Source organism: Toxotes jaculatrix, chromosome 4 (genome assembly GCF_017976425.1).
Source record: "Toxotes jaculatrix isolate fToxJac2 chromosome 4, fToxJac2.pri, whole genome shotgun sequence".
In the NCBI taxonomy this organism is placed as follows: Eukaryota; Metazoa; Chordata; class Actinopteri; family Toxotidae; genus Toxotes; species Toxotes jaculatrix.
In genome coordinates this window covers 14,530,730-14,552,068 of record NC_054397.1, presented here as the reverse complement: position 1 = coordinate 14,552,068, position 21,339 = coordinate 14,530,730, and the positions used below count along the sequence as shown (strand labels likewise).

The following is a 21,339-nucleotide window of genomic DNA, read 5'->3' as shown; positions in this document are numbered from 1 at the left end:
GCAGGAGTCTTTGCAGTGGAGGGACACGTCCCCTCAGGCTGCAGAAATATGGTGGATCAAAAGACTGAGTGTACGCAGCACTGTGCAGGACAACATGTCGCTGTAAGACCTGGTCAAAATGCACTGACTAACTACTGAGCTGGATTATTATTAGTACAATTAATCAAAAAGAAAACATGCTGGGGCACTGAGCTATCATACACATATCACTGACACCCACTATTGGCCTGTTTTTGTAATTATTTTCAACTGCAGAGCGGACTATGTCTGTGTCACTGTCTTCTTCCACCTCTGCTTATTTTTAACAATATTTTCAGTTTAGACATAACTCAGCCACACCTCAAGGAGGTGATAATTTGACTATTTTATGACCTAAATCTATCCTGTCTGCTGAGACTGATACTGCACTGATGTAGCACTGCATTACTATAACACTGTCAGACTCAGATTATGATATAATTTTTATTCCACGCATTCTTCTTCCCTGGCAAAACGTGGCGCAACAGTACCCACAATGCAACTCTACCACCGACATTTGGAAATGAGTGGGAAATTTGGGTGTGTTATGCTAGCTAGCTGCTAGCCTCAAGCAGAGATGAGGAGTGGGCTACAGAGGTCTGGTAAGCTCACTTCTTTCTAAATCTACATCTCCAGATTTTCTTCATCTTTAAACTCATGCAGCTCCCTCTGGAGCCGCAAAAGGCTTTATTCAACTTCTTAATTCTTTACTCCCCAACACCTGTAAGCTGACTTCAATGTGTAACATAGATTGAGTTCCCTTTTAACCAATGAGAACACTTAGGTGAAGTTTCGCCTCCTGGGGACCTAGCCAGATGGCTACTTTCGTATGAAAGCCATGAATATTACAGTTATTTATGTTTTTAATATAAATTAGCCCAGTTAGATTCAACTTTCAGGCAAAAGTTTAAATAGAAAAATAAACGATGCAAAAGTTCAAGCATAACTTAAAGGGAGCTTGGCCCATTCTAGGGCGAGCAAAGTGTCCCTCTTAAATGTTACACTCATATACTATACTGCATGTTGTTAACTGACTAGTAACAACTGAGATAACTTTTATTTTTGCTATATGATTGTATCAGTAAACTCAAGCATCAGTTGCACCTATTGGATAACAGTATATCTTTTTAGTTCTTCCCTTATAGCAGGGGAAGTCAGCCTGCTTCTTTAGAAGGAACTGGGTTCTATGGGGAACATGGCAGTGGAATAAAAGTTGATGTTGAAATGTATCCCCAGCCTTGTTTTTTTTTTTTTTTTTTTTTGTCTTAGGAAAAGATTTATGTAAAAAAAATATTGTCTCTGATGTGAAGCCTTAACTTTGGAGAATACACCTACAATAGTATTCCACCTCCAGAGGTATTATGTGCTCCATACTGCTCACCACATACCAGCTAATATTGTAAAGCGCGTTCACACACACACACACACACACACAAACACACACACACACACACAAACACACACACACACAGGCCTTTGATGGAGAGGGATGGTTAGAAATGGAGGAAGGAATAGAAGGCAGAGAATAATTCTAATAGTATGGATTTCAATTCCATTATAGATTTTGTGTATTGATCTAATTCTTAATCGACTCCTTTCAATTTGATTTACATCGTTGGGTCAAAAACAAGAACATGCAGATTTCATAGCAGTGAGTGTGCATTCAGGAGAGTGCACGTCTTGGCTTAATGATGAGAAGAATCAATATTGTCAGAACAGTCAGGAATTTAGAGCCAGTTCTAAATGGGAGCTGATCTGCAATTCTCATCCTTAGTTTTAAAGATGTTGAATGGGATATTTGGGGTCCCTAGAGTTGATTTGAAAACAGGGTCATCCATCCTTTTTTTGAGATTGTGTTCGTTTCAGGATTTGCTGATAACAGCACTGGCAGAGGACCCAAACACAGACGCACAAATGTAGGCTGATGCAGTAAAGTTGTCCTTAATAAATGAAAACAAGCTTACAGGCAAATGGGTGAATGAGCAACCAAGCAGAAAGGCACAGACAACAGGAATCCAAACACAGGTATCCAGAAAAAGGGTAAATACTCAGGAAGACTAGTGAGCAGATGATCTGACACTGACTGGTATAAGTACTGGAAGGCAGATGAAGGAAACGAGGAACAGATGTGTAAGTGGGCGGGGAAGCTCAGGTGATAAAAAGATAAGAAACAGGTGAGCAGGTGAATATGGAGACAGAAAGTCCAGGGGCATCTGGTGTGCAGAAGGAGAATGGCAGGTATGGCAAGAAAATGTGGTCTGAGAGGAATGAATAGGAGCTGGGCCAAGAGACATGAGAGAGGTATCAATCTTCTCTTTTAACAAAAGAAATTAAAGTGAAAGAGATTGTTTCACAAAATGTTGAACACTTTTTTTCATGAACAAAATAAATGCAAGTAAGACACCTCAGTCCATATTCCAGATTATATATGTTTTTGTCCCCTTATTGGCTTTCTGTTTGGTGCTCACCAGCATTTTAACGACTGAGGACCAGACTTCGTAAGACTGCCACATACACTTTGCACTTTCTTTTCTCTCATTAAGGTTCATTTAAGTAAGAAAGTCATGTTGAAAACAGCTGTCTGAGACAAACACACGCACTCATCTGCACAAACATCCATACACAACACAGTGTTACGCAAGCATTGGGAAATTATATACCCCCTTGCTCTCATACAGACATGCACACACACACACACACAAAAAAAAACCAAACCATTGGTGCAGATCAAACAAATCTCTCTGGACGTGTCCTCCCCCATTAGCAACCCCTCCCAGGGATGTGGAACTGAGGGGGACACATTTTAGGGCGGAAACACTCGTCACGTGACCATGTACATTTCCTCCCTGAGGAATGTCAAGTCCCAACAGGCAGATGTTTTTTCCCACAACAAGGAAGGGTTACCCTTGCATAAGCAATCCTTAATGAGGATGATCCTTGGGGGTGGGCGTTCAGTCAAAATAATGCAACATGACATTTGTTGCACATACATGAGACCTGAGCTGTTTTTGGCATCAACTCCTTATACAAAAAAATGTGCCCTCTCTTTTTGTACTCACACTTACATGTTCAGACACCTACGGGCAAACCCAACCAAGTGTTGCCAACTAACACATCAATACAGTAACCTGCATACATGTCTCTCTCCTTCCTCTAGGTGAGATGGAGGAGCTGGAGGCCCTGTGGCTGACGGGCATCTGCCACAATGAGAAGAACGAGGTGATGAGCAGCCAGCTGGACGTGGACAACATGGCGGGGGTCTTCTACATGCTCGGGGCCGCCATGGTTCTGTCATTCATCACCTTCATCTGTGAACATTTGTTCTACTGGCAGCTGCGCTTCTGCTTCATGGGCGTGTGCTCCGGAAAGCCCGGGGTCACCTTCTCCATTAGCAGAGTGAGTGTGTTCGTGTTTTATTTTAGGTCTGACCTCTGTCCTCCTGACAGAAAGATCACAGGAATGGTTGTTTTAAAACCACTGGCTGTGGTTGACTTGTATCGAGTCAGTCAGGAGCATACGATGACTCACCTGACTTACCTGTGGCTTTTTTAGCACAGACAGTAGTTAAACAACAAAACACAAACCGAGAGCCTCCTGTGCCAGTTGAAAGGTCCTCGAAACAATGTACTACAATGGACTATTCATAAATGAGGAAATAATTTTAAATATATATTTTATAATATATATTATAAAATATAAATATATATTTTCCTAAAAACTTACTCAAGATTTATGATAGATTACACGTGTAGAATTTAGGTTCACCCATAAAGGTTTGTTAAGCTGTCAAATGTGATTGCTCAGTAAAGAATCAATAAAACCTTTGAGGTTTCCCTGTAACTGACTGCAGCTAAGCGCTTACAGCAGCCTCCTAATAGATGACACAGGCAAAAAAAAGATGAACTGCAACTTTAAGATGGCAAAACAGGTTCATACAATGTGTCGTCTGAGCACGTCTTAAGGCAAAAGTGTTTATAGTTGTGACCACAACAGCCGCATTTGATGAAAAGTCCTCTATCCTAGAGAAAAACAAAATTCATTAATCATTTAAATATGCAATCCAAAGCATTCATTGTTTAGCAACAGAAGTAATTGCGGTAAATATTAAAAAAAAAAAAAAATTTTGGCCTAGCCCTGTTTATTTTTTCACTTCCACACACCCAGCCAGCCCCTGTGTGACATGGATGTGATTGTTGGATTGCCGATTTTGGAAAGTTACAACCGAAAAACATTGCAGAGGTAAGGGCGTTTCAGATGACGTTTAACCGTTCAACAGAGAAATAGACCATTCGGTTGATATGCAAGCCTCAGTTCAGCTTCAGTCCCTGACAGGGTTAGAAAAAACAAAAGCCCCACTGTCTTTGAGAAAATCCACTGTTTATCAAATTAGCGCTGCTGAAATAAAAGCTACTTACCATGCTGCACCTTCTCAGCGGGTGACCTGGAGGTGTGTTGGTGGATATCGAAGGGCTCGTCTCAGTGTAGTTACGACTCCGCTCAGATGGGTCACTTAACAAGGTGTCTCAGTGTTATTGATGCAGGCTGTTTGGGTTCGTATAAGTAATCACTTGAGGTGTAATTCATTTGCATAATGTTACCTTTTAAGAAAGGAGGGGGGTGTTGTTGCATGAAAATTGTCTCAGTTATTATTTGCCTGAGAAAAGGTCACCATTGTTTATGTGTTTGGTGTTAAGGCTGAAGGTGTTTCTAATTGTAATGTCGTTTGATTTACGCCTACTCAGACTAACCTGAAAGAACTTGAAAGACAGATCTGGCCTTGAGCTCTTCAGAAACACACAATTTTAAACACACTCTTTGATGAATTGGCAGCAGTCTCTCTCTGTCTTTGCAGCTTCTGAAACTGTAAAATTTTTTAATGCGAAACATAAGCACGGTTTCTTTGCATGGTAGCTTCAAGATTCACTCGAAGTTCTGATGTGCTCGATTTTGCTTGTTGAATTGTAACATCTGTTTTAAGTGCAAAGTGATTCTGTTACTCTTTTCCTGGTTAACATTCAAGTGCCAGTGCAGGAAAGAAAAATATTAAAGATAGTGCAGCATTCAAGAAAATAGTAGTTCATATACAGCATATAGAAAGTGTAAGGATGGACAAGTGACGAGACTACAAAAGGCTAATGAGATACAGAGGAAGTAAAAGAGATCACTTAGCAAGAGACATGATAAAGAATAAAACCGGTAGCAGGACAAAGACAGAATAGAAAAGAACAGACACAGCGGCATGCCAGTAACCTGTTCTATTACCTTTCACAGCAGCCATAGTAGCTATAGATGTAGAGAGATAAAGGTAGACAATCCCATTGGAGCGGCTGCCCCTCACCTGAGTGCCCAGAAACGGAGATAAAAAAGACACAAAGAGAGAATGAAAGCATGAAAGAAAAGAGGTTTGACGATTCAGATTCATGAATGTAGCTCAGCGACGGGGAAAGTGACTAAGAGACAGACAGAAACTGTTTCTGACAAGTTGACGCCTTTGAGGAACGTTGGCCCGCGCGCTGGCTGGTGGGTAGTGTGTCCTCGACCTTTCGGATTTGGCTGTCGCCTCGACCACAGATTCCCTCAGCCCCTATTTGAACACGCTTGTTTGACTTCATTCGCAAAGGCTTTGCGCTCGCTTGAGAATCCTGCTTGTGTCAAACAACCAAAACAAAACAAAATACACACTCACTGATGGATAATGACATTTTAAATAGATTGTTAATGTTTCTGTTTCAGAAAAGTCAGAAAAAAACTTTTAAAATGTGATCCATTCCCTTGACAACGTTTTTATAAAAGGAAAACAAGTAAAACACTAGAAAGCCAGTGTCTGCTGAATTTAAATGAAATTGATTAAACCTATTGATTGGTGGTCAAAACCATGTGTTTACTGCCTCCCTTGTGTTATCAATCAAGGCTTTGATATCATCATTCCCCCCTCGCTCAGCTCTCTGTGTCTGAGGTGGAGTGTGAGCAGCAGCTGTGAGGGTCCATGCTGTTCCCCTGAGAAAAGTCATTTATGAACTCAGCCCCTATTACTGTTTAATAGTGTGTAAACAAGAGGGTGGTCAAAGAGAACATGGCAATGCATTAACCTCTCTCTGCCTCTATCTGTTCCTGTTTTCCTCTCCCTCTCTGTCTCTCTCTCTCTCTCTCTGTCTTTCTGTCTGTTTATGTGTCTGTTGTTTGGCTCCGTCTCTCTAACATTAAATCCCCTCTGGTTCTTGACCACTTACTAACTGCCACACATTTTACTGTTGTTCTCCTCACTCTTGGGCTTCATACGCTACAACTCTCACTCTTCTTTCTTCCTCCCATGGCCTGTCTCACCCTCTCTTTCTCTCTCTACCTCCCTTTTCTTCTAATTTACACACTCCAGGGTATCTACAGCTGCATCCATGGGGTACAAATCGAGGAAAACAAGTCAACCATAGACTCACCTTCGGCCACCATGAAGAAGAACATGAACAACACCCACTCCAACATCCTGCGGTTGCTCCGCACTGCCAAGGACATGACCGCTGTCCCAGGCATTAATGGCTCTCCGCATGCCGCCCTGGAGTACAGCCACAGCAGTCGTGAGTCGGCTATCTATGATATCCAGGAGCATCGGCGCAGCTTGGTGGGTCACCCTGTAGACTGCAAGTCAGCGCCACCTTACCTGCCAGAGGACAACATGTTCAGTGACTACATCAGCGAGGTGGAGAGGACTTTTGGCAACTTGCCCCTGAAGGACAGCAACCTGTACCAGGACCATTACCGGCACCACCACCCGGCCTCGGCTCTGGGTATGTCCGGCCCCCCGCCTAATAGGCCGCGTAGTTTAGGCAGCGCTAGCTCGTTGGAAGGGGGCATGTTCGATTGCGACAGTTTAGGGGGAGGGGTAGCACCCATCTTTACCACCCAGCCCCGCCCCTCCATGACTCACAGGAATACCAATAAATTTGACCTGATTGCTGGCCACACCCCTGCGGATTCCAACCAGGGTGGGTTCAAGGGAAGCAATGTGTACGGCAGGTTTTCTTTCAAAGGAGGCGCATCCAGCACGGGGCTCATCGGGGGTCATGACAGGTACTGTGGTGGGGGTGGGGGAGGCTCGGGGGGTGACGATGGGAACATTCGCTCTGATGTATCGGATATCTCCACCCACACTGTCACCTATGGCAACCTGGAGGGCAACAACAAACGGCGTAAGCAGTACAGGGACAGCCTGAAAAAGAGGCCAGCCTCGGCCAAGTGCCGACGGGAGCAGGACGAGATAGAGCTGAGCGGCTTCAGGAGGAGACCCCACCACCACACCGTCCACCACCACTTCCCCCACGGGCCTCTGGCACACCGCACGGTCTCACCTCCCCTGGAGAGGAAGAGGGGAGGAGGAGGGGGTAATTCTTCACCTTACTTATTCCGCAAAGACAAAGAGAACCTGAGGGATTTCTATGCGGACCAGTTCCGCTCCAAGGAGGGCAAGGCCAAGTGGGAGCAAGAGGGTGGAAGTGGAGGAAGCGGTGTGGGCGGTGGTAGTGGTGGTGGTATCTGTAAAAGCTTAGTGCCTGTGGAAGACTTCCTCAAAGGTAAAGGCAAGAAGCCCGAGTGTAAAGGTGGAATGGGCTCAGTGTCAGCAGGACAGCAGGCCCACACCTGCTGGGAGAAGGGAGTTTCTGGGCTAGGAGGTGGGGGCATAGCAGGGGGTGACTGGGAGTGTCGTAACTGCCACAGTGTGTGCCACCACGGTGGAGGTGTAGGAGGAGGCGGTGGCACATGCCCAGCTAGCGGAGTTGGGGGGAGCAGCAGTCGCCCCAGCTCCGCTACCTGCAAACGCTGTGACTCCTGTAAGATGCAGCCAAGCAACCTTTACAACATCAGCGAGGATAATAACATGGTGTTCCCTGGAGGGAAGAGTAGCGTAGGACCCAGCCAAACACAAACTCAGGCACAGCGCAGGAAGCTAGGGCCAGGTGGGAGGGTGTTACGGAGGCAACACTCATATGACACATTTGTGGACCTGCAGAGGGAGGGGGCAGGCCGCATGGGAGGGGTTGGCGGGGGCATTGGGGGCCAGTTTCCCCAGCCCCGAAGCGTGAGCTTGAAAGACAAAGACCGCTTCATGGAGGGCCCCAGCCCCTATGCCCACATGTTTGAGAGGTATGCAGGCGAAAGGGAGTCTCCCATGTTTGGAGGAATAGGTGGGGATAGGGCGAAAGGAGGCTCTTCCTTCAGTTTGTTCCGTGGAGGCGAAGGTGGGTTGCATCGGCGGTCAGTGGGGGAGAGAGACCTGAGGGACAGAGATAGAGCTATGATGGGAGGTGGGGGCTGTGGTGGTGGTGGTGGTGGTGGTGGTAGCAGAGGGGCTGGGACTTACTCCTTGTCTAAATCTCTCTACCCAGATAAGGTGAACCAGAACCCCTTCATCCCAACCTTCGGCGACGACCAGTGTCTATTACACGGTGCGAAACCGTACTACATCAAAAAGCCTCAGACGCAGCAACAGCAGCAGCAGCAGCAGCAACTTCTCAACAACAGCCGAGGAGGAGGGGATTTCCGCGGCTCCATGGGAGTGACTTCCTATTTGCCCGCGTCCGCCACAGCTGGGGTGATGTCCAATGTGGCCCCCAGGTTCCCCAAAGAGTTATGTCTGGGTGGGGTGGGAGGGCCCATGGGGAACCACCACGGGGCCAACAAGCTAATGCCTGGGGGCAGGGACACGTTAGGTTTGGGGCAGGGACAGAGACCCTTCAACGGTGCCAGCAATGGACACGTTTACGAAAAGCTCTCCAGCATTGAGTCAGACGTCTGAGGGTGAAGACGAAGGAAGAAAGAGAGAGAGACAAGATGAAGTGGGTGAAGAAAAGAGGGGAATGGAGAAAAACATACAGAGGCAAAAAAGAGAAACAGCTGAGGCTGATGACCTCTCTGTGTGAAGAGAATGAGGAAACACGATACTGTGTGTGTTGTTCTCACTCCACTAAATGGAAAGAATTTGGACGATGCACAGAGGCCACTGCAGGCTAAGCTGTGGCGAAGTCCGGCGGGAGACAAGTTTTTAATGAGAAGAGAGGATTCTGGTGCTGCTCCGACGCTCAGAGAAAGATAGGAAGGGAGGCAGGGATGGAGGGAGGGAGGGATGGATGGAGGGGAGAAAAGTGAAATAAAATCTCCAGTGTCTGCTCTCTTCACATGCTCATTGTCTTTCCCTCCCTCCTGCATTTCCTTAACACCAAAACAAACATTTTGTTTAGCAACGGAAATACAATCATGAATGAGAAATCAACACTTCTGTTGAAGTAACAGGGTAAACTAATAATAATTGTATTGATAATGTTAATAATATTATTGACTATTATTCTAGTGTTTAATGATGATCGGTTTGGATTGTTTTTAAATTTTATTTATTTATTTAAATAGTTCATGTTACATATTTGTATGATGTTAATTCTTTCTTAGCTTACCCAATATTACAGGAGACTGATAGACCAGTTGTCAGTACGGATCTTTTTCTGAGGTTCCTGTAATTTGGACTCTTCTTTGCTATTAATTCTTCATGTTTAATTTTTTTACTTTTCTTATTTTTGAGTGCTGTGAAATGTATGTGAAAGGCATGACTTGCTGAGTACATTCTATGTACTTATAAATTTGCAAAGACGGTTTTTCTTTCAGCTGCAGAAGCAACATCATCATACTGATTTGCCGTTTCCTCTCGTTTTTCTGCTTGGCAGTACCAAATGGGTCTCACATTTTGAGCTGGATGTGCCTTAAAGGATTAATACTGATTTTCTATACATATGATACTCTTCTGTTGGTAGACAGATCCACCTAATCTACAATTAGTCAGTTGATATGAGTGGAAACACACCTTATAAAATCTGATATGGGGGAAGAATTTCATGAGCATAACAGGCATTTAAGTAAAATAAAAATTGCTGCAGTCGAGGAAGCTTAAGTTCCTACATTTACCCCCACACTCCCCACCCCAACAATTAAAGTCACCAACAGCAGGATTACAAGGGTTAAAACCACAGTGCCATAATAAATAAACATGCCTGTTCCCCCCAAAAGTCAGGTATGACAGAGCCGTGCTGCTGTATGTGAAGAAATAATGCTTTAGAAATAAAATGTAAACACGTCTTCATGTACAATTAACTCCACAGCTAATTTTAACTGCAAGTCAATTTCCTTTAAATCATTTACAAAAATGCTATCCAACTGTCCATTAAATACAAGTAAATCACGCTTAATGTCCGCTTGTTGCTCCCATGGCGTTTCATCGGGTCTGACTCAATTGGCCATGGCAGTTTTGCTGTTTAGGACAGGGACATGGACAATGGACTCTTAGCGTGAGACCTGACACCTTAATTATTTCATGATTGCAGCTATAAGCCCTGTCTGCTGTATTAGATGGTCACATGTGAGTGATGCAAAGAGTCCCAGTGTTAGACATTTTATTCTTGTGGTTTAGATGGACCAATTTTAACCACACAGGTACACAGTCCCAAATAATCATGTCATGATTTAGCCTTGCAATGATCCATAATTTTCTTTACTCACCTTGACAATGTGTTCTTTCATCTCTTTATTCTTTTTTTTTTTTTTTAAGTGAGAAATTTGCACTCACTATTCAGCTACAGAATAATGCCCTCCTGCAATGTAAAGGAATAAGTTAACATTTTGGGAAATAAGCTTATTACCTTTCTTGCAGAGAATTAGAAGAGAATATCAGCAAGATGTATATCAAATATGAAGCTACCAACAGTAGCATGTAAACTGGAAACAGGGAAAATGCTAGCCTTACTCTGTCAGGTAACAAGGTAACAAAATCCACCTCCCAATATCCCTAAAGCTCACTAATTAACATGTTATATCTTGATTGTTAAGTTTGTACAGAAACCAAAGTGTAAAAATGAAGTTGTGGCTTTATGGAGATCATGTACCAGATGTACATACCTTGTGTGTTGGTAGGCAGATTTTGTTACCTGTGGACAGAGGCAGGCTCACTGTTTCCCCTTGTATCCAGTCTTGGTGCTAAGCTAACCTGCTGCTGGCTGTGGCTTCATATTTAATGGAGAGTTAAGTGGTATCAATCATTCCACCTAACTCTCAGAAATACAATCAATAAGGGTATTTCTCAAAATGACGAACTGTTCCTTAAAATTATTGTCTCAGAGTCCTAACAGGAAAGCTAGTTTAATATCAGCATATCTCTCAGTAATCATTTCTCCCACCATGTTGCTCAAATTCACATTTTCTCCAAACAGAACATGAAAAATAATCTCAGTATGTACCGTAACCTTGATTTCTCCCTCCAACGGACCATAATCTGTTTCACATGCTGAGATTTTGATGAAGGAGGGAGTTTGCCCTCAAGTCCAAGGTCCTGTGTGGATTGTGACAACTGCAGACTGTTTATAGAGGAAAAGAAAAAAAAAGAGGATAATCAGGAGAAAGTAAACAGCGTCCTAAAAGCAGGTGAAACATTTTGTATAAAGCATCACTTTCATTACTGATGGACTCATAGTTACTCTGATCAATAGGTGGCTCCTAAATCCACAACATCAGACACACAGGTCATCTTGGCTCTAACACATTGTGAAGACAAAAAATAAACTGTATTTTGTTTAATTTACTGCCCTCCCCACCATTGAAATATGTTACTATTTAAAGCAACTGTTCTCCTTTTTCAGTTATTTATTGTCACTTAAACTAGACTATAAATCATCTTGCCAGACCAAATTTTAATATCTAAGCACAATCTGACTGAATGGATCTAACATTTACTTTGTTGTACATCCCAGTCAAAACTTCAGAAGAACTTTCCTTCTCTTGGTTGACAAGTCAGTATGTATGATACTAAGGGGTTTGTAAGGACTTGCATGTATACTCTTAGTTTTTTTCTTTCTTTCTGTTTTTTAAATCTTAACTTTTAGCCCAAAAAAAAATGGGTGTTTTTGAACGATACTTGGAGTTTTATCAATTTCATTGGTACTGATGATCCATGTAGTACTGTAAGTGTGTGTGCGTGTGTGTGCTTGTTTGTGCAAGAGAAGACAGAAACCTAACAGTCTAAATTTTGGTTATACTCAAATGGATATGACTAAATTGAGTAAAAATTTTTCACTAGGATAGAAGACATTTTTTATTGTTAATGTTATACGAAGATCGGTTTTCTTGATAGTTTGTGTAAATGCTTTTTAACAAGGTTGAGGTCTTAATACATTCACTGTCGATGAAGAAGCCTTTTTTTTCATTTCAACTACTTTTTCTATTTTTGTTCCTTCGAATATTTCTCAGTACATTTCATTATTTCTGTTATTGTATGTGCCTGAATACATACGCTTGATTACCTCTGTGTGTGCTCATATGGAAGAGAGACAGAGTGTGTGTGAGAGATAACTGTTTATTGTACATGTATTATAAAAACTGTATGTAAATACTTTACCTCACGCTCATGGACTTTTGATAAAAACTGTACAAAACAGCAGAGAATAGATCTATTTGGGATAAATCTTTGATTCGTAGGTCCCCTTGCAAAATTGCTTTTGTAACGACTTCAGGCCAGGATATGTGCAATCATTTATTATTACAGACACAGTGTGCACATTTAATAAGTCACGGTTTGTTCATGTGTTTTTTATTTCCTTTTCGATTTGGTCAAAGGCCATCTTAGACAGTTGTTTTTCTCAAAGGAAAAATTGTAAAGCACCATCATTAATTGGTACACAGAAAGCACAATAGATTATCTATTGTATTTTTACAGAGGTAGTCTTTTTTTCCCTATTTGACTGTATCTTCTGTTTTAGTGTTTTGCCACAGAAGGTCAAACAACTCCATCCCTGAGCTGTACAGATTGTGAAAAATGTACATACGACAAAAATCTAGTTCACCCTCACATTTTTTGTATGGAGAGGAATTACTTGTGTGAAGAGAGTATTTCAAATTTGATTGAATATTTAGTAATATTGAAAATGAGATTAAACACAGTCAATGTGAAAATAAGTGCTGAGAAATATTATTCTTCTGTCTCTTTGGAATAAAAGTGTTGAGTATTAATAAAAAATAAGAACTCTCAAACTTGTCTTGTTCTTTCATTTCCCCCCAGCGTATTTTTTTTATTGTTGTGTCTACAGGTTGGATGGTGGTCAGAAACAGGACTTGTTTCATGTGTGTCCTATTTATATTTGACATTCAAATGCACTGGGTACATGTTGTAACCAATCATATTGTTATGTCCCATAGGTCATCGGTGGATCAGAGATGATTGCTGCAGCTGAGTGTTAGCTTCTGCTTTTTCCCTTTTTTTTGTTCCTCTCTTGTCTTTTCACAAACATCAATCTCATCATCATGAGATTGATGTTACTCACCATGTTGGACAAGTGTTTGTGTAGACCAAAGAGACATGAGAAATAAAAGATGGACTGAGAGGGAGAAGAGAAAATAATAATAATGAGAGATATATTGAGGGAAAGGAGTGGTGATGCAAACTGTACTGAGCAGCAGAGATCAAAGTCCCCAAAAACCTCACTCCCCCTCACTCCTCAGACTCTCTCTTTACTCTGAAAGCCTTGTCCAGCAACAGGAGTTATTTAAAGAAACCAGCAGGTTTGAAAATGTTCGATGCTTCGTGTATAGATACGGTGGGAGAATTTTAACATCTGCATTCCCGGATGCTGACACAGAACAAGGTGAGGCGGTAGAAATAATCTTTTAATCAGTTTTATCTCCTACCTAAAATCCACTCTCTGGTCTTTACTATTCTCGTTCTCTCTCCCTCTCGCTCTCTCTCTGCCATCTATTTTGCTTACTTGTTCACTCCCTACACCAACCCAACAACCTCGGGATGCATTGCAACACATGTAACTACTTCTTGACAATTAACTGTTACCTAGCAACTGGCTCTTTTTCCAGAGATGGGGAGGGAGGAGGGGTGAGGAGGTTGTTGGGGGGGGCTGTAGAATGAGAGACAGAGAGATTTATGCAGTATTCCCACAGCATCTTAACTGGATTGGATGCAACAATGCATCGGCAATACAATACCAAAATGGAAAGTACAGCCTGAGCTTAACGCCCACACACAGCAGTGTGTAGAGAGGAGAGAAAAAGAGGAGGAGGAGGAGGAGGAGGGGTGGTGGTTGATGTACAGATTACAGTATAAAAAATTAGGTTGAGGAATGAAACCCATGCAGGAGAATCACAGTGAAATGAAAGAGCAACTGACAAACGGCAAGTGTGTTGATGTAGGTTGAAAACGAGAGAACGTGTGGAGAAAAAAAAAGAGGAGCAACATGGAACACTGCAGTATGTGGATGACAAGTAGAGTTGTAGAAGAAGAGAGAGACCGGTTGCTGTAGAAACACTTGGCAAAGTTTTAATGAAGGCATAAAGTTCGATTCTTGTGCCCACCACATGCACACTCACACGATCATCATTCGCAAACAAACAGTATAATTATGTTAGCAGATAATAGGCACCCCCTGCTGGGCCCACAAGGGCTGTGCCTGACTTCAACTGAGCAAAAACAAAAGATCAGACCTCCATGAATCAGTGTAATGTCACATCTGATTACGGCAGCAGGCAAGCACTGACACCCTGTGGCAAAAACACGGCATCCTCCGATTACTGAATGTGGTTTAGGACATTTTGCACAGGTAGATGGAGTTTGGCCTTTGTCTGAGATTTTATGTAATATTGTCTGTCTGTCTGTCTATTTATTACTGGAGTTTAAAGCATGAGTTCACATTTTTCAAGTCTGTCTCAAAACAGTACAGACATGCCAGTATGTACATTAAAGGATTGCTGGTCGTTTTAATCTCATAGAAAAACAATGCAACTTTGAAAGTGATCCACTTGATTTGTTTAGCTTCAGATGAACTGCGGAATACATTTGTCTTATAACGCTTTATGTTACAGGTCTGCTGTTTCCAAAGAATTTCCACTGAAGAAGCATGTAGTTTGTACCTAATTACAGAAAAAAACTTTACTTTAGGTGGGAATCTGTTTTATGGTGAGTATAAGAGGGAGAACTATTACAGTGACCAGTAACCCTTTCAACGTGCCTATGGGAATTTCAGATTTGTTGCAAGTTATACTTGAAAAAATGTGAATCTGCCCTTTAACGCAGAGTTTGAGAAGCAAAGGACAGTGCTGATACGGCATACCTAAGGGAGGTTATCCCTCTACTGCATATTCATATCCTGAGATGACAGAAAGTGTTTTTAGACCCTTTATAACAGTTTTCATTTTCCCACATTGTTGTGTATGTCTGTAATTCAAATGAGGATGTAATTTGGGTATAGTGTTGTATTTCCAGGTGGGAATACAACATGCTCAGTGATGGACATGTTTTATTATGCAAAAATGAAGACCCTGATCAGTGGTTTTGGTATCTTTTGATACTCACTGTATGGTCAATGGTGTAAAACTGCAAAGATTCTGTAATTTTTTTTTTTTTTATAGAAACATTATCAAAAGACCAATACCTTTCAAGAAACTGGGTGTAATGTATAAGCATAAATATATAACATAAAACAGCCCCTTTTTATTTGCATTAACAGCTGGTGAAATCAGTCTGGACTGATTTTGTTTGAAAAAGATTTTCTTATTTCTTCACAGTCCACAGTGTGTATCTACTGGATGTCTTCTTGGCATCCCTGATCCCATTTTTTGCTTTTATGCTCTTTATATACAAAGAACCAGTACTCATTATTAAAAGAATTAACAGGACATTACTTATACGCTTTTCACAAGTTTATTCCAGACAATTTCTATTTTATTCCAGCTGCTTTATATTTCAAAATGTTCTTTAATGTTTTTTAAGTCTGTTTTCATGATGCCACTTTTGAACTGCTTTATACCATAATCCCACTTTTTTTCCTTGTCATTCAAGATAAATAGGGCAGAGCAGCGCCCACTCATTCAGCCAACCAATTATTTATTTTATTAATACTGAACATTTTAAGTCTCCATATTTCTTTATGCTCCAGTAAACAAAAAGGAAAAATAAAAGACAGACATCACATAACAACTAAATCATCCATGAGAAGTAAGCAACTGCAGATGATTTACAGTGTTAAGGAAGGAGGAGGGAGATGTGTGTTCCTGTATGTCTCATGACTTCAAACTCAGCCTGACATGAACAGTTCAACAATGAAATCATTAGAATCACAGAGTTTATTAAAGAAGATATATGAGTAATCTCTTTGACTAATACAAATCATAATGCATCGCTCCTGATCTCACAGGACAAGTCGTGTCTATATAAGGTTATTTCACAAAAATGAAATCTATACAGTTCAGATTGGTATCGCACATTATAGCCTATAATATGAGTATTTTTTTTTTTTGTCCATTTCTTTATCTCTCACTCTGAACCAGCTTCTCTCCCCCACTCTTCAGGACTCTCACCCGTCTCCTCCTCACCACCCGGCTTCCCCTCGGCGGACTGGCCCTCACTGCAGTCCTTGGGTTGTAGCGGGCCAGGCTCGCCACCTCTCCTCTCATGTTCTGAGGTGCCAGAGCCCGGCGGCTCCCCTCCGCTTCCTCCCCCACCTCCCGGTAGCCATGGTGACGGAGGAATGGTTCCAGCGTTGCTAGGCGATGAGAGAGCTCGGTGATGCGCCGGTGCAGCAGGGAGACTTCTCTGAACAGGTCGTTGACGGACTCGGACAGAGGGCGCACCCTGCAGGATGAACAGAGGAGGCTCAGGCTCAGAGAATAATTCACATTTATCAGCACACAACAAGGATAATTCTGATGCATGGGCATGAGCGGATTATAAGACAACTGCCCCTGGGCACAGGGCCCCAAAACCCCTCCTACAAAAGAGCAACACACTCAGACTGAAGGTGACGCAAAACAACATTTCTAGTCATTTTGCAGGTGAACCAGAAATCTCTGATTCAAAACACCCCAAAAATGACTCAGCTATGGCATTTGTTTCTGTTTTGTGTCCCTTTGTGGTCACTTTGTTCCTCTTTGTTGCTGTGTCTGTCTGTGGTCGTTTTGTATCACAGACACAGACAGTTACCCTACCACATGTACAGGATACAGCAATACTTCAGCTGAAAATAAAATAATTTTACAGCTGGGTATAAATGGGGAAAAACACTGTCATTCAGCTTCCAAGCTGTTGGATGATAATGTCATCAGGGCTGTAGCCAGGATTTTAGTAATACCACTGTCAAAACCACAACGAGTCGTTTTCACTTTCATTAATCAAATGAGAAACTATGAGTTCATTCTGAACTTAAGAGGCTCTGGTAGAGTCAGACTAGCTATTTCTCTCTGTTTGCAGTCTTTATGCTAAGTTAGGTTGCACTGCTGTAACTTCAATGGACAGAAATAACCGTGACATCAATCTTCTAATCTAAGCAAGAAAGTGATTGAAAAAACTAAATGGACCTTGTGGTGAGATTGTTGTCTCAAGAATGAACTTCTGATTTTCTGTGAATTTCATCTCCCTATCTGAGATAAATTTCTAAAAGCAGAAATCTCCACCCAGCAAGTTATTATTCTTATTATTCTTATTATTCTTATTATTCTTATTAGTATTATTAGTATTATTAGTATTATTAGTATTATTTTAGAATCACTCTAAAATAGCTCATCATGTGCAATTTGTGTGTGTCTGCACCAACCAACCAATATTAGAGGGAGAGCTATTGGTGTTTCAAGTTACCTGGAATAGTCAGGCAGCAGTGTGTTGGGCTGTGAGTGCAGCAAAGTCTTGATTTCATTGAAGATGCGTTTTCCCCAGGCATCCAAAACTCTGGTCACACTGCGCACTGAGGCCACATTCACACTGTCAGCTGAAACCAAAACATAACTCCATCAGGCTTTGATTTACCGGGGGAAAGAAAATCAGCCTGAATGAATTGTGAAAATCAGAGGAGCACATGTGTTGTAATTATTTTGAGCATTCATTCAATTCACCAATAAATTATTCTTATAATTCACAACTTCAAACATTTTGTCACTCGGTGATTTACAGACCCTGTGTCTCCAAAACATTAGGGATTAAACTGAGGCTCATGATTTACCTCCCTCTCTGTAGTTCCAGTACCCATAATCCAGTTCATTCTCCTCATTGACTGCACGGGCCCCAGTTACCATGGCAACTGCCATCAGCAACATCAACGGAGAGGGAGGGGCCATGATGAGCAGACAGAAAACCCCCTTTAAAAAATAAAATAAAATAAAATACAGAAGAAGAAAAAAGGGGAAAAATAAACTGTTATTGTGTCACGTCTTGGTTGAAAAAGTACAGATGGACTTCTTTACATGTTTTGTTTTTTCATTTTAATGCTGAAGAGATGAATAAGAATCAAAGAGCATGAGATGGAAATAAAAGGAGTGATGAAACACAGGCTTCCTGTCCACAGCCCTGAAAAATTGCAGATTTCCATCAGAGTTTAAGACAGTTTAAGTCAGCAGCGTGCAGCTATGCAGACACATCTGTATCCAGTGGTGGAAAGTAACTTACCAGTGCATTTACTCAGGTACTTGAGTGAGTAGGAGCATCTACTTGCACGTTTTTCAGTTTCTGCTTCTTTATGCTTCTACTCAGTGTATTTAATAGTTGCAGTTACTGGTTACTTTTCAGATTTTACACACAAAACTCACAGATGATCAATTTGTGAAATACAATGCAGAGTACTGCAGTAATGCTTTTTGGATCATCAATGTGATGATGAATGATACAATAATATAACAGTGACAGGGGCCATTCTGCATGATGAGTACATTTGATTCTTCAGGTACGTTATGTTGCTAATACTGCTGTACTTTTTCTTTTTTTTTGCACAGTAAAAATATAACCATCATAAAAATATAATATAGTATTAGTTACTTTGTAGATTAAGATATTACACACAAAATGTGTAATAAACATGATACTATTCTCCATCTCCATGTTTACTTTCAACCACAAAATGTATATGCTATATAGAAATTGATGCATATACTAAAGGAATGCAATAATATATGCAGACACACACTCTGGAAGTGGCCATTCTTAAAATTCAGTACTTTTAATTCTTTGACTACATTTGGCTACTAGTCCACTACTTGTACTTCAGTTTAATTTTAAATAGAGAACTTTTACATGTGATGGAGTACAATTTACATTGTGGTATTCCTACTTTTACTTAAGTATTGAACAATTCTTCCACCACTTTGTAACTGTCTCTGCAAAGATAGTAGAGTGGCCTTCAAACTTTAAAGCCATTCACAGATCAATAAAAGAACTTTATTGATTACAACTTTGATTATAGTTACAATTGATCAGAGGGCTGGCTGTGAGACAAAAAGTCTTGTGACTGGTTTAATTTCCAGTTACTTTAACTGAAAACCTGAAGAAAACAGCCTTTTTGTCCTGTGACAGTTGGATCTGTGCAAGGAGAGAATGACCACAATCCAATCTGGCAAAACAAAGTTTTTTTCAAACTCTAATCCCATGACTCCAGGTTTGAGTGGAAAAGACAAGACAACCATTATAAAAGAGAGGAGGTGAAGGCAGGCAACCTCGGAAAGATCACAACTTAAGAAAAAAAAAGCAGAATTGCATCCATATGACTAAGTCTGTGAATCATACTGGACAATAATAAGCCAATGACTCATTGTTGAGGTATTATAAATGTTTTCAGGGGCTATGAATTTGGAGGCTAATCAAAGGCACAGTGAAAATGAGCCGAACGATAACCTGAAACAGCTTGTTTCACATCTGGCAAAACGTGTCAACAGCACTGAAAAATCAAACGGCAAACCAGTGTCCCTTTGCTGTGATAATTATGGTTGGTGTTTGTGCTGCAGTAACTACATGTTTAACTTTGCAGACTAACACTACATTGGAAGAAGTATCACAGAGTGGAACCATTAAAAAAATGAGCAAATGAGTCGATACTCACAAGTTGAAATGATGATGATGCTTCAAGTCTCAGCAGGAAATTCTTCTCCGACGTTGTCTGAATAGCAGATGCCTCTGCTTCTCTCGCCTCTCCACTCTGTCACTGCCCTGGTCTTTTCCTTTTATTTCTCCCTCGCTCTTACTTTTTCTGATGCTCTCTCCACCCCAGGCTCACAGCTGTAATGTAATTACCAAGATAGTGCAGCAGGTCCAGAGCAGAAAGGCTTCAAAAACTCTTCATTTGTGGAGAGCTGTCGTACCTTTACACCCCCAACGCACGCCCAACTCCCACCCTCTCTCTCTCTCTCTCTCTCACACACACACTGTGACATCCAGCTGCCAGATTTATGGCACATCCTCTTATTTCATACAGTTTACCCTATTTTTGTCTCTCCTCCTCTTTTCCCCCCTTTATGGAACAGACAGGTATATGTATGTCAGTGGCTATAATCTCTCTCTGCTGCAGGATCAAGTTTCTAAAGTAATGATGTTGTCTCCTCAAAACTTGAGTTATGGATCTTTTTCATGTGTCTCTTCCTCCCACCATCTGCCCTTTACCCTCACAAAAGCACTGCAGCGCAGGGCCTCAACACACCTTCCACAATAAGACTTCTTTTTTAAACTAAGACTACTACCTCTGCATTTCAGAAGGAAATATTGTAGTTTTTACTCCACTACATATAAGTATCACAAACACTGCCTGCCCGGTTAGCTCAGTTGGTAGAGCACTAGACTTAATCTCGTGGGGTTGTGGGTTTGAGCTCCACTCCGGGCGGCACTGCCGCCCATGGACCCACCGCCTGCGGGAGGTGCCGTAGGACTTTGGCAAGCATTGTGGACTGGGCTGCAGTCACCCGTGTGACCTGGGCCTGGACCCAGGTAAACGACAGATGATGGCATGACAAACTGCAAAAAGTGACGTTGACCTTTTACTTTTGTGCTTAACGTATAATCTAATTCTCATACTTTTGTGCTTTTATTCAAGTAAAAATAGAGCTTTTGTTTGTGAGTATTTCTACACCAGTATCGTTACTTTGACTGCAAAAATATTTATTCCACCCCAGTTCCAGGGTAATCTAATGAATTACAGTGCTCTTTTCTGTGTAAAAGATAACTTGGAAATAACTGTGAAATAAATGTAGTGGAATAAAAGGCACAACATTTTGCATATGAGTTATGGTGGAGTAGAAGCATAATGTGGCATGGAATAGGGATACTCAAGCAAAGTTCATCAAAGTTGGGGTACACAACTTTAGAAAAGGTCCAGCACAGTTCAAAACTGGAGACATTTATTTTATAGAAAGCAACCTGTTTTCAGTGTGCTGCAATTGCCACCAAAAGAAAACACAGTGATCCCTGTTCATCTGGTTAAAAGGATCGTTTATGCCCTTGTCGCCTGCATTTAAAATTGTTCAATTTGTAAGTGCATTTAGGAG

The 21,339-nt window shown here is 41.5% G+C and overlaps 2 protein-coding genes across 2 annotated transcripts in view; one reads left to right on the top strand and one right to left on the bottom strand.

Moving 5' to 3' along the window:
• The window catches only part of grin2bb (glutamate receptor, ionotropic, N-methyl D-aspartate 2B, genome duplicate b), a 65,744-nt gene extending 56,938 nt beyond the window's left edge, over window positions 1-8,806 (top strand). The window contains exons 13-15 of the mRNA XM_041035518.1: window positions 3,176-3,414; window positions 6,392-7,610; window positions 7,680-8,806. Of these exons, the coding sequence (XP_040891452.1) occupies window positions 3,176-3,414; window positions 6,392-7,610; window positions 7,680-8,806 (2,585 nt within the window). The remainder of the gene's footprint in view (window positions 1-3,175; window positions 3,415-6,391; window positions 7,611-7,679) is intronic.
• A 7,457-nt stretch (window positions 8,807-16,263) lies between these two features.
• On the bottom strand, window positions 16,264-20,164 carry si:ch211-243a20.3 (uncharacterized protein LOC100151507 homolog). Its single transcript, XM_041035522.1, has 4 exons — window positions 19,905-20,164; window positions 18,039-18,174; window positions 17,678-17,807; window positions 16,264-16,678 (listed from the first exon to the last, which is right to left on the bottom strand). The coding sequence occupies exons 2-4, from the start codon at window positions 18,151-18,153 to the stop codon at window positions 16,354-16,356; spliced, it is 570 nt and encodes a 189-aa protein (XP_040891456.1). The 5' UTR covers window positions 18,154-18,174; window positions 19,905-20,164; the 3' UTR covers window positions 16,264-16,353.
• Between the last annotated feature and the right edge of the window lie 1,175 nt (window positions 20,165-21,339).

Excerpts from the sequence above, each read along its gene's own strand:
- si:ch211-243a20.3 (XM_041035522.1), bottom strand. The coding sequence starts at position 18,153 with ATGGCCCCTCCCTCTCCGTTGATGTTGCTGATGGCAGTTGCCATGGTA. Across the intron at positions 17,808-18,038 it reads CTGGAACTACAGAGAGGGAG|CTGACAGTGTGAATGTGGCC; the intron begins GTAAATCATGAG and ends TTTTGGTTTCAG. Across the intron at positions 16,679-17,677 it reads CTGCTGCCTGACTATTCCAG|GGTGCGCCCTCTGTCCGAGT; the intron begins GTAACTTGAAAC and ends TTCATCCTGCAG.